Genomic DNA, 13,324 nt, shown 5'->3' on the forward strand with positions numbered 1-13,324 from the left:
GTGAGATCATCCCGTATTCATCCTTCTGTTTCTGACTTATTTCACTCAACATGATTTTTTCAAGGTCCATCCAAGATCGGCTGAAAACGGTGAAGTCACCATTTTTTACAGCTGAGTAGTATTCCCTTGTGTATATATACCACAACTTGCTCAGCCACTCATCTGTTGTTGGACACCTGGGTTGCTTCCAGGTTTTGGCTATTACAAATTTTTTTTTTGTGTGTGTGCATATAAAAAGTGAGGTGACTGTGTACATTCCTTGCATGCATGAGGCCCATGTTAGGGTTCCTTCCAGCATAGTATGACAGAGTGGTGCTCTGGTCTCTATCTCATAAACCAGTTGTGTTGGTGTAATAGCTTTGCCCCGCCCACAGTGCACTCAAGGAAGCTTTGGTCTCTGGTCTATTTCACTCTCTGCCTCACTATCTCTCTCTATTTAAAAATATAAAATAGAAAAGGTCTGGAAAGATAGTATAATGGTTATGCGAAAGATTTTTATGCCTGAAGCTCCCTGGTGTACCAGTTTTAATCCTCAGTGCCATCAAAAACTAGAGTTGAGTAGGCTGATCTTTCTCTGTATCTTTCTGTATCTCTTTCATTAAATAAAAGAAATATTTAAAATAAATAAGCTAGCAACATATACATTTAAATCATGGGTAGTAGCATGCAGTTTACCTCCACTTTAATTTTGACCATGTTACTGTTCTCATCTTTTAAAAGATATTTTATCTATTTTTTAATGAGTAAGAGATACAGAAAGATAGATACCAGAACAATGCTCACCTCTGGCTTATGGTGGTGCTGGGGAAGGCTGGGACCTTGGAGGCTCAGGCATGAGACTCTTTTGTATCGCCATTGTGTTGTTTACCCAGCCTCACTGTCCTCACTTTACAGACTGCTTAATTGCCAGTGCAATTAAATCTGTCCCATGTCATATTGTGTTTTCTCTGCAATATTTGCTATTCATGCTTCTTCAAATCACAGGGCTGTTACTGTTTATTTTCTTCCCTGCCCCTCCTCAGTTTAGGTCCCCTGTTCAACATATCTTTCATAGTCCCTCTTCCCTGAGTTTATAGGTAACTGAAGATAATTAGAACCAGAGTAAGAACCCCTTGATAGTGGATTTTTTTTTCTCATTACTGGGGCTTCACTTTAGGCTAACTTTTTTGGGTCCACAGAGATGGAGACAGAAAGAGAGAGGGAAAGACATAGGTTTCCCCAATGTGGTGGGAACTGGGCTCAAATGTGGGTTGTATGCATGGCAAAGCAGGTGTACTATCCTGGTGAGGTATTTTGCCAGCCTGTGGAAAAAAAAAATTGACATTGCTGTTTGCAGTAATTTTCGCACATCTCTGTTATCCTAGACTGAAAGACCTGTTCCTACTCCTTCCACCCATTAAAAAAATTTAATTGCTCACTCTTATCTGTAAATAGTATTATGAACATATCAATATTAATACATCTTACATCTAATCTTTGACAAATGGGCCCAGACTATTACATGGGGAAAGCAGAGTCTTTTCAACAAATGGTGTTGGAAAAAATGGATTGAAACATGCAGAAGAATGAAACTGAACCACTCTATTTCACCAAATACAAAAGCAAATTCCAAGTGGATCAAGGACTTGGATGTTAGACCACAAACTATCAGATACTTAGAGGAAAATATTGGCAGAACTCTTTTCCGCATACATTTTAAAGACATCTTCAATGAAACGAATCCAATTACAAAGAAGACTAAGGCAAGTATAAACCTATGGGACTACATCAAATTAAAAAGCTTCTGCACAGCAAAATAAACCACTATCCAAATCAAGAGGCCCCTTACAGAATGGGAGATCTTTACATGCTATACATCAGACAAGAGTTTAATAACCAACATATATAAAGAGCTTGCCAAACTCAACAAGACAATAAGCCCATCCAAAAATGGGGGGAGGACATAGACAGAATATTCACCACAGAAGAGATCCAAAAGGCCAAGAAACACATGAAAAAATGCTCCAAGTCTCTGAGTGTCAGAGAAATGCAAATAAAGACAACAATGAGATATCACTTCACTCCTGTGAGAATGTCATACATCAGAAAAGCTAACAGCAGCAAATGCTGGGGAGGGTGTGGGGTCAAAGGAACCCTCCTGCTGGGAATGTCAATTGGTCCAACCTCTGTGGAGAACAGTCTGGAGAACTCTCAGAAGGCTAGAAATGGACTACCCTATGATCCTGCAATTCCTCTCCTGGGGATATATCCTAAAGGAACCCACACATCCATCCAAAAAGATCTGTGTACACGTATGTTCTTGGCAGCAAGAACCTGGAAGCCAAAATCTGGAAGCAACCCAGGTGTCCCACAAAAGATGAGTGGCTGAGCAAGTTGTGGTATATAGACACAATGGAATACTACTCAGCTGTAAAAAGTGGTGACTTCACTGTTTTCAGCCAATCTTGGATGGACCTTGAAGAATTCATGTTAAGTGAAATAAGTCAGAAACAGAAGGATGAATATGGGATGATCTCACTCTCAGGCAAAGTTAAAAAACAAGATCATAAAAACACACACACACAAGTAGAACCTGAACCAGAATTGGCCTAAGGCACCAAAGTAAAGGACTCTGGGGAGAATACAGGTCCAAGAAGGATGACAGAGGACCTAGTGGGGGTTGTATTGTTAAATGGGAAACTGGGGAATGTTATGCATGTACAAACTATTGTATTTACTGTTGAATGTGAAACATTAATTCCCCAATAAAGAAATTATAAAAAAAATTAATACATTTTAATCATGTTGATCAAGAGGCATTATACTCAAAAGTATGTATGTATAATGTATGATTTCATTTACATAAAATACAGAATCAGGCAAAATTAATCTGTGCTGTTCAAAGTCAGAATAGTATTTACCACTGGGGAAGGAGGAAGTGACCAGGAGACCAAAGGGACTTTTATTTATTTATTTTATATATATATATATATATACACACACATATATATACACATATATATATATATACACATACACACACATATATATATATATATATTTATTTTTTTTTTTCCTCCAGGGTTATTGCTGGGCTCGGTGCCTGCACCATGAATCCACCGCTCCTGGAGGCCATTTTCCCCCCCTTTTTTTTTGTTGCCCTAGTTGTTGCAGCCTCGTTGTGGTTATTATTGCCATTATTGACGTTGCTTTGTTGTTGGATAGGACAGAGAGAAATGGAGAGAGGAGGGGAAGACAGAGAGAGAGGGGAGAGAAAGATAGACACCTACAGACCTGCTTCACCGCCCGTGAAGCAACTCCCCTGCAGGTGGGGAGCCAGGGGGTCGAACAGGGATCCTTACGCCGGTCCCTGCGCATTGCGCCACGTGCGCTTAACCCACTGCGCCACCGCCCGACTCCCCCAAAGGGACTTTTAAAGTGCAGGTTGTTTACTGACCTGATTGTGAGTTACCAATTGTTGTTTTCGACAGGTTATGTTGTTTTCAATGGGCTGGCTTCACGGGCGGGTAACAGACGACCAGGGATTCATGGTTGAGCTGTAGGCAGTATCTCTTTATTCATGCAGGACACAGCACAATCTAAGCCGAGCTAAGCTAAAGGTACTGTAAAACTCACAATGCTGTCTTTATATATACTTGTGAAGTAGGGTGGAAACAGGATGTGACATAGAGAGGGTGGAGAGAAAAGTGACTGGTGAAAATCAGAGTGTGACAAAGAGGGGGCAGAGCAGGCGAGAATCCTATCACTGAACCACAAATGCCCTGGAGGGAGGGTAGAACTTGTTAACAGTGGTTATGTAAATAGAATGAAGTGGTTATGTAAATAGAATAGTGTTAAGCAGGGGGGGATTTAAACCAAATGAAACAGAAGGGGTCTCATGCATACCAACAATTCCCCCTTTCTTTTTAACTAATGGCCATTGTGGGGTGAAAAGAAACCTATATCGTACAGGCGTTTTCAAAAGAACTGGCATAAGACATGGAAAACAAAATAGGCGAACAGCAATAACCAGTGTGATGCCAAGGGGAATGTTTCTTGTCTCAAAGGGCAAGGCCTATCAGGCGAAAGAGCATTTCTTGCCTCTGGGAGTGCTTTATGCCTCTGGGGGCATCTCTTGCCTCAAAGGGCGTTTCCTACCTCTGTGGGCATCTCTTGCCTCTTGGGGCGCTTCATGCCTCTGTGGGCATAACCTAATAAGGAGGGGGAGTTTTCTGCCTCTGGAGCAGAGCCTGCAGGCGAGGGGACACGGTCTATAAAGTCTCAAGGCAATTGGCTGAAGTTAGTCTTTGAGAAACACAGCAGCGTGTACCAGTAAGTCCGATGGAGGTGTCAGTCCAAAGTAGCTGACCACAGAAGAAAATGCCAAGGGATGAAACGCTGTACGTCTGTCTTGATAGGGAATGTCGGCCACCAGAATTCTGCTTTTCTGTAGAGAGTGAGCTTTGGAGTCTGTGAATCTGTTTCTTCAGGTTGTGCCAGGTCTCATCATTGGTTTCCGGGGGTGTGTTGTAATCATTCCATCTTGTGGGCAATGTCAGAGAACAGGCGTCCAAATGGGTTTCCAGAAATTTTCATTTGAGTAGATGCTTTTTCATGTGAAGACTTTGACAGCTGAAATTCACTTACTTGTCAAACAAAACTTGTAGCAGATTAGAAGTTTACTATAATTGATAACTCCATTAAAATTGGAAGTCCTTTCTAGTATGATTTTAAGGTTGTTTAAACAGTTTAAACTCAATAAAATGTGGAAAGGTAAACAGAAGAACCACGGTTAAAAGCCTCAGGCATGAGAATAATTAACATAATCATTGTACTATCTGCCCCACCCATAACTCATACAGTTTTCAGGATTAAACGTTTCAGATTCATGTCAAGACGTAAAAGAGAAATCAAAGGAGGGAAAAAGTTTTTTGGATTGTTTCTGGATGTCTCTAGAAATCATGGCTGCGTCCAGCATTTTTTTTTTAAGTCAATGTCAAACAAAAATTCAGTCATTCAAATCATTCTCTTATGAAACACAACTTGAACCAGATTATCAAGATCTCACCATGTAGGATTAAGAGTCCCCGGAGAGCGTCCTAGTTCAAAAAGCTCCTCGAAATTCCATTTAGGGTGCTTCAGGCACCCATTTTTAAAAGTGTCTTCCCATCGAAGAAAGAATCCAATCAGGAGAGTAGAACTAACCACGTGTCTCCATACTTGGGAACTGCCAGGGTACTTGAGAATGTTCTTCAAATTAGAGTAGCCCTTCTCCATGGGAAACATTTGAGAAGAAGTCCAGAAAGTTCCAGGGGAAATCCCCATGCATATCCCAAGGTCTACGATCACAGTCATAAAGAACCAAACTGTGGCCCGGAGCAAAATGTAGTCCTTTTCCTCAGGAAACATGGGAGAGGGAATCCAGAAAGTCCAAGGAGAAATCTCTGTGCATCTCCCAAGCTCTATGATCCCGGTCATAAGAAACCAAAGTTCCCGGTCAGGGAACCGAAATGTGGCCCAGAGTAAAATGTTCCAGAGACAGACTAACTGTCTCATGATGAAACAGTAGAGGCTTTGGCAAACCTCTTCATAAGTAGAAAGGCAACCCATGGTGGATGGGTAGCCAAGTTTACTTATCTGGACAATGGGTGGGTAGGGTCCCACGTTGATGCCGGTCCATGTTTCAGGGCTTATTTCAGTCCCTGTTCGGGCGCCATATGTTGTTTTCGACAGGTTATGTTGTTTTCAATGGGCTGGCTTCACGGGCAGATAACAGATGACCAGGGATTCATGGTTGAGCTGTAGGCAGTATCTCTTTATTCATGCAGGATGCAGCACAATCTAAGATGAGCTAAGCTAAACTAAAGGTACTGTAAAACTCACAATGCTGTCTTTATATATACTTGCGAAGTAGGGTGGAAACAGGATGTGACATAGAGAGGGTGGAGAGAAAAGTGACTGGTGAAAATCAGAGTGTGACAAAGAGGGGGCAGAGCAGGCAAGAATCCTATCACTGAACCACAAATGCCCTGGAGGGAGGGTGGAACTTGTTAACAGTGGTTATGTAAATAGAATGAAGTGGTTATGTAAATAGAATAGTGTTAAGCAGGGGGGATTTAAACCAAATGAAACAGAAAGGGTCTCATGCATACCAACAACCAATGTGTTTAGTTTGTGATAATCAAGACTAGGACTGGATGGTGGCAGATCCAGTTGAGAGCAGAGTGCACAAGGACCCAGGTTCAAGACCCTCGTCTGCATCTGCAGGCGGAAGCTTCATGAGCGGTAAAGTAGGTCTACAGGTGTCTCTATTTCTCAGTCTCTATCCAATAAATGAATAAATTAATTTAAAAAATCCATCAAGACCTAAGAGAGATCTAGAGAGCTGTCTGGATCCAGGAGGTCCAGGTTTAAGCCCCTGCAATACATGGTAAGTGCTACAGCCCTGGAGGATACTGGAGCACTGTGGTATTGCTCCGAGTGGAAAAAATGGCTAGAAGCAGTGAAATCATAAAAATGTAAGGCCCTGGCTCTACCAAAAGAAAGTCAAATAAACATAAAACCCCATCAAATTCCACACTTATCTTTTAGTATATATAATTAAAAATATTTTTATTATTGGATAGAGACAGAAAGAGATTGAGAGGGGAGGAGGATAAAGGGAAGGATGGATGAAGAGACTAAGGGAGGGAGGGAGTACCTGTAGCACTGCTTTACCCTCATAAAGCTTTCCCCCTAAAGGTGGGGACCAGGGGTTTGAACATGCCACTTGGCCCATTGTAACATAACTAGTTGCACTGTGAGCCCCCTAGAGTGATACTCTGGTTATCTAATAAGTAAATAAATCTTGGGCTGGTAAAATAGCTTATTTGGAGCCTCAGGAACAAGTCTCTTTACATAACCATTATGCTATCTACCCCCACCCTACCTCATTTGGATAGTGTGCTGCTTTGCCTTGTGTGCAACCCAGGTTCAAGCCCAGCACCCACTCACTGAAGGAAGCTTCAGTGCTATGGTCTTTTTCATTCTCTGCTTTTCTGTAGCCCCCCAAAAATGACAAAGCAAATCTTAAAAAAAAAAAAATCTGAATAGCATAGTTGGAGTGGGGTGAAGGGAGACAGCATACTCAGCATAATGATTTTGCAAAGTCTCATGGATGAGGCTTCAAAGAACCAGGTCAGTATCTTGTACCTCTATAAGCCAGAGCTGAGTAGTGTTCTGTTTTTTTTTTTTTTTTTTAATACATCTGGTTAAGTGCTCACATTACAGTGAGGACCCAGTTCAAGGCCCTGGTTCCTACCTGCAGGGGGAATGTTTCATAAGTGGTGAAGCAGGGCTACAGGTGTCTCTCTCTCTCTCTCCCTATTTCCTCCTCCCCTCTCAGTTTCTGTCCAATAATAAGTAAAAATAAATAAAAATGTGGCTGTGTCTACAGAATCTTGCCCTCAATGCAGAACAATGGTAGAAATTGCCTCAATCTGCAAAGGGAAGTAAGGGTCAACATACTGTCACTCTGAAATTAGTGCAGCCTAGAATATTCCTAGCTATGAACATGGAATATGAGCTCAGACCTACAGGGATGCAGGGGTTACACAGCCTCCTGTGCCGAATATGAATAGACATGGGCTCTACGTCAAATTGATGGGGCTTACAGTTAATGATATTTATATACTTTTCCCATATTTGGGTGCTACTCTGCCCTGAGCCAGCTTTCTAGTCCTATTCCCAACTCTGACACCATCTCCCCAGACAATAGTTTTAGCCTACCTGCATGTTAGCTATTGGGCTCAGGCAAAACTTAAAGTCATAGGCCCCTTGGAATATACCTAAAATAGACTTCCTAGCTTCTCCCAACACTAAGACTCCAAATTTCATAAGCCATATTCTTGCCTTTAGGTTCCTGATTATTAAATAATTTTTTCTGCTTTATATCTTAATGGTTTTTCAGCTAAGTTGTAGTTGCTACCATGATGCCAACCTGACTTCCCTGGGCAGAAGACCTCGTTGATGTGTCCTGGAACCCCACCTCCATAGAGCCCTGCTCCACTAGGGAAAGATAGAAACTGGCTGGAGTGGGGTTGGGCAGTAGCACGTCGGGTTAAGTGCACATGGTGCAAATTGCAAGGATACCGGTTCAAGTCCCTGGCTTCCTGCCTGCAAGGGAGTTGCTTCACAAGTGGTGAAGCAGGTCTGCAGGTGTCTTTCTCTTCTCCATCTTTCTTCATTTCTCTCTGTCCTATCTGGCAACAACATCAATAACAACAACAATAGTAACCACAACAATGATAAAAACAAGGGCAACAAACAGGAAAATAAATAAATAAGAATTAAAAGAAAAAAAGCTAGCTGGAGGTATGGATTGACTTGTCAATGTCTATGTCCAGCAGAGAAGCAACTAGGAAGCCAGACCTCCCACCTTCTGCACCCCATAAAGATCTTGGGTCCATACTCCCAAAGGGATGAATAGGGAACCTTGCAATGGAGGGGATGGGATATGGAGTTCTGGTGGTGGGAATTGTACCCCTCTTGTCCCACATCTTGTCAATCACTATTAAACCACGAACAAAAAATTTAAAGGGGGAGAAAATGTGGCTGTGAAAAACTGGTGAACATCCTTAAAGGTTTTTCTCAATACTTAAATTCTGTAGTTAAAGCTAAGAGCTCTTTCTGGGATTCATTTTTGACTGGAAACTTATGTTGGAGTAGGAGTAAATTAAGACTATAAAACAAGCCTTCCTTAAGGCAGGCTTAAAAAAGCCACAAGGAAGTCTTGTTTAAATAACAGATTAAAGTATAAACCTAATAGAGAACAAAAGAACTGTAACAGCAATAATCCAGGAAGAGCCTTTGGCAAGTAGTACACTGGGGAAGTAGTGATGAGGCAGGAAACAAAGCTCAAATGAAGTCACAGGCGTCCAAATGGGACTTGAGGTAAAAAGTTTAGCTGAGTGATTCTCCTAAGAATTAAGAAAGGGTGTTTTTGTGCTGGAAAAGCCACTGGACTTAATAATTTTGGGGGACACGTCTTACAAAACTATAATTTGGGAGTTGGGCAGTAGCACAGTGGGTTAAGCCCAGGTGGCACAAAGCGTAAGACCGGAGTAAGGATCCTGGTTCGAGGACCCAGCTCCCCACCTGCAGGGGAGTAACTTCACAGGCGGTGAAGCAGGTCTGTAGGTGTCTTTCTTTCTCTTCCCCTCCTCTCTCCATTTCTTTCTGTCCTATCCAACAACGACATCAATAACAACAACAATAAAACAAGGGCAACAAAAAGGGAATATTAACAAAAAAGCCTATAATTTAGGGAGTTGGGCGGGAGCACAGTGGGTTAAGTGCACATGGTGCAAAGCACAAGGACCGGTTTGAGCCCCACAGCTCCCCACCTGCAGGGGAGCTGCTTCTCTCTCTGTCTGTCTGTCTTCCCCTCCTCTCTGCATTTGTCTGTCCTTTCCAACAACGCGACATCAATAACAACAATAACTACAATAAAACAACAAGGGCAACAAAAGGGAATATTTAGAAAAAAACCTATAATTTAAAACAAGAGACAAAGATAAGTATGTTTGTTGTTGAGAACCTACTATGTATAGGTACCCAACAGACTCAGATGGTTGAAGAGCCTGTGAATGAGCAACATCTACTGGTCACTGAAGGCAATGCAGGATCCCATATTTACAAAGGTCTGGTCCAGTTCACACCCCCAAAACTCTACAGGCCAGGATGAAACTCAACAAGAATGTTCTTTATTTGTACAAAGCATTATAATTCTCAACATCATTTATCAACAACCTTTTCACTGAACTCAATAAACAAATTAATAGTGTCAAACTACACTTTACTACCTGTCAACCTTTAATTAAGACAACTTTAGAGACAAGTAAGTGCTTGGAGCACCAAATGGGGAAAGACTAAGAAAAGTCAACAAACATATACTTTAGAAGCAAAGGGTTGGAAGGTGAGATTACATTCCCAAGCACCATCAGATTTTCCTCATGGTCCAGAGAGGCTTTATAAAATAATTTTGAAAAAAAGAAATGAGATTAGAATTGAGGAGCCAGAGAAACCCACATTTTAGGTTGTTAAAGCAGGTCACTAAAGTTTCTGAACTGGCAGAAGTGGAAAAGGAAAAATAGGAATGGGAAAGCAGAGAACAGATTGAACAGAAACAGAAATGTGAAAATAAAGAACAAGAAATAAAGTTTAGAAGATGTAATGAATTAAAGGATGAAAAAATATATATAGTTACAAATCTGAGGGACAGACTACAAGAAAGCCTGGAATTTTACACCTTCCAGAAGGTGACTATAAATCCTAACGCTGTATGGCAGGCACAAAGTACATCTAAACCTAAACAATTTGTTTTGTTAAATAAAACTCTGGCACCCTAGCTTGACTAACTCTACCCCACACTAATTTAAAAGCTCATCGTATCTACAGTGCAGCCATCCCACCAGGTCAAATACCTATGGGCTCCAAGTCAACTGGGTCTGCAGTCACCAAATGAGTCAAGTGAAGAAAGAACACAATAGATTCCCTGTTTGGCCAGAGTCTCTTAAGTTTCCTAAACCTAAACCATTATGATCACCTGTGATCATGATTAAAGCCCTGAATTTTTGGAGAGTTGATTGCCTCTATGAACTAAAACACAACAGATAGTATGGAAATTACTCTTTTGGAGGGTGGGGTGGAGGGAAGACACAGGAGGAGCAAAAACTGCCTAGCCATATATATGTATATATATATGTATTAGTAAACATGAGTAACCAACTTGACTAATAAATTAGCCATTCAGAATTCCTCTTGCCCAGAAGTCACAACTTCAAACTGATTAAGCAAAACAGGATTCTGCTACTCAGATGCTCTGAGTCTGGGAAGCACTAGTTCTGGTAATTCGAATCAGTTTTTATTTCCATCTTTTCAGGTTCTTCTGTCCAAGACTAACATGGTCCCAGCACAGAAGAGTTTCACATAAACATATACCATGTTTCAGAGTGGTAGCTTCCAAAGTGTCAGTCTCTATACCCTATTCAGTTGTCCACTTCTTCCTCTTCATTCTGCTCCTCTTCTTCCAGTCTTTCCTCATCTTCATCATTGTCCTCATCCCTGCTCTTGTCCTGCTCTTCTGAATCTGTTTTTCGGTCTTTATCCTTCTTCTTTTGTTCTGAAGCTTCTTTCTTGCCTTTCTGCTCTCTCCTATATGCTTTAAGAAAAAAGAGTTAGAAGGAAAAGCTACAGTGCAAACCAGACCGACTACAGCAGCTACTTTAATTACAGAGCTGAAAAACCTAAGGCAGAGAAGGAAAAATAATGTGACAGTATTGGAAAACAGTGAGGTCACTGAAATGGTTCTGAGTCAGAGCCAAGACTTGCTTACTGGGCTTCCTAAGCTGAGAAAGACTGAAGGCCAGGGAAGCAGGTCACGCTGGATGACTACCTTCTACTTGACTAAGATAAAAGCGTCTGTACCTTCTAGAGCTTCTTTTAGTGGGGTAATGAACCGCTGGAATTCCATCTCCTCCATAGCTGAGAGCACATCACTGGCATTCAGTGTCTTCCGTTTCCCTTTCATTGCGAAGTTGTTGGCACTGGAAGAGGAGGCGACTACGGGTCACATGAGGCTTTCAGATGTCCCTTCTTGACTGCTTTATAGAAGAGGTGGGAAGACTGTCCCGAGGTGGAATGGGAAAGTCCCCATTTTAGATGAAGGGATTACTGTCTCACACCATTAACTCCCTCCTTTCCTTGTGCAAAATGGACTAAAACTGCGGCCAGGTGGTGGCGCACCTGGTTACGCGCACACATTACAAGGCTCCAGTCCCCGGCTCCCATCTGTAGGGGAAGGGAAAGCTTTACACGTGGTGAAGCAGGGCTGCAGGTGTCTGTCTCTCCTCTCAATTTTTGTCAATAACCAATAACAAGTAAAAATATTTTAAAAGGGCCTAAAACCAAAGCTTTTTTTGTCGTTCCAGCTTGCTGCAGTACTAGCAAGAGCTAGTTAAATGAGGGTCGTGGACCTGCCCCCACTGAGGTGACAGACGTTTGCGGCTTCCAGGCCTCGAACCTGAGCCTCCCTCCCGCTTCAGCCCCGGTCGAGCTAAGTCTCACCAGGACGTGGCGTACAGCACGAAGACGCTGGCGGCGCGGGAGATGGCGCTCCGGGCCTCCTTGGAGATGTTGACACCGTCCGGGAGCTGCGAGCCGAGCAGAGATGAGCAAAGGTACCCGCCCGCGACGTGCTTCCCTCCAGCCCGCTCGTCCGCGCCCACCCACCAGCCCGGGCCGCTCACCGCCTCCTTGATGATCCTAGTGATGACAGCATTAGGCAAGTTTAGGTCCTCGGGCCGCTCTGCCATTGTCGCCGCCAGGGACTGCACCTCCAACTCAGGCCTCCTCTTCGGGCAGCTACGGCGTCTGGACTTCCCGCGTCGCCACGGCTTGACCCAGCGAGGCTTCCGTCCCGTCTCCCAGAGCCCCACCGTCCCACAGTGCCCCGCGCGCACGACAGCCTCCCTCCGCCCTCAGTCGGGTTTCCGTGTCGAGTCACCGGAGCGTCGGAACTTTATACTCCAGGTCTTGGTCCGCTGGGGCTTCCGTCAGGCACACCAGTACTCCGCACACAGATTCGTTTCTCTGATTCCCTCACCGCCCAAATCTGGAGCATAGTCGCTAAATTAAATATGACTCTCGGGGCCTTCCGTCACTTACCCACAATGCTCTGCGCCGCTGCCTAGAGACGACGCAGCCTACCGGCCGACCTGAGGGCGAAGGCGTGGTCTCGGCGCACTGGGCGGGGCTCCTGCGGGCGAGAGGCGGGGCTGCTGGTGGGAGGGCCCGTCTCGGCTCGGCCTGGCCTCCTGCAAGGTTTTTACCCGCGGACTTCGATTTTGATTCCGCGGAACCTAGGCCTTTGTAGTCGTCTTTCTCATTCTTCTCTTTCCCGTAAAGAAGGAGGAAACTTCTGCCGGTGCTGCCGCCCTTAATATTTTCATGCTCCCCAACTTTGTAGCGGTTGTACTGAGGTTCTAGGGTTTTTGACCGCCGGCTGCTTAGCACAGCCTGGGAAGCAGGCGACGGCGACGGGCTGGCTGGACTAGACCTCGGGTCCAGCAGGGCGAGAAGCAGCTGGCAATCAAAAACCAGCCCTGTTCCAATTGGATGGACTGACCTTACCGCCACTTCCCAGGGTTATCGTTGGGGCTTGGTGCCTGCTTAAGGAATCCACCGCTCCGGATGGTCCCATTTTCCTATTTCTTTGATAGCACAAAGAGAGATTGAGAGGGGAGACAGAGGTGGAAAGAGACACCAGACACCTGCAGTACTTGCTTCACGCCCCCCTGCAGGTGGG

The 13,324-nt window shown here is 43.7% G+C and overlaps 1 protein-coding gene across 1 annotated transcript; it reads right to left on the bottom strand.

The window, feature by feature from the left end:
• Positions 1-9,700: 9,700 nt before the first annotated feature.
• Positions 9,701-12,614, bottom strand: POLE3 (DNA polymerase epsilon 3, accessory subunit). The gene is made up of 4 exons (XM_007526744.3): positions 12,267-12,614; positions 12,085-12,170; positions 11,446-11,564; positions 9,701-11,179 (listed from the first exon to the last, which is right to left on the bottom strand). Exons 1-4 carry the CDS (start codon positions 12,330-12,332, stop codon positions 11,007-11,009), a joined length of 444 nt encoding a protein of 147 aa, XP_007526806.1. The 5' UTR covers positions 12,333-12,614; the 3' UTR covers positions 9,701-11,006.
• Between the last annotated feature and the right edge of the window lie 710 nt (positions 12,615-13,324).

The sequence above is a fragment of the Erinaceus europaeus genome, chromosome 10 (genome assembly GCF_950295315.1).
Source record: "Erinaceus europaeus chromosome 10, mEriEur2.1, whole genome shotgun sequence".
NCBI classification, from domain to species: Eukaryota; Metazoa; Chordata; class Mammalia; order Eulipotyphla; family Erinaceidae; genus Erinaceus; species Erinaceus europaeus.

What these genes read in the sequence shown, in the direction of transcription:
- POLE3 (XM_007526744.3), bottom strand. Translation starts at nt 12,332, where the DNA reads ATGGCAGAGCGGCCCGAGGACCTAAACTTGCCTAATGCTGTCATCACT. An exon ending in CTAGGATCATCAAGGAGGCG is followed by an intron (nt 12,171 to 12,266) that starts GTGAGCGGCCCG and finishes CTCGGCTCGCAG; the next exon opens with CTCCCGGACGGTGTCAACAT. An exon ending in GTGCTGTACGCCACGTCCTG is followed by an intron (nt 11,565 to 12,084) that starts GTGAGACTTAGC and finishes CTCCTCTTCCAG; the next exon opens with TGCCAACAACTTCGCAATGA.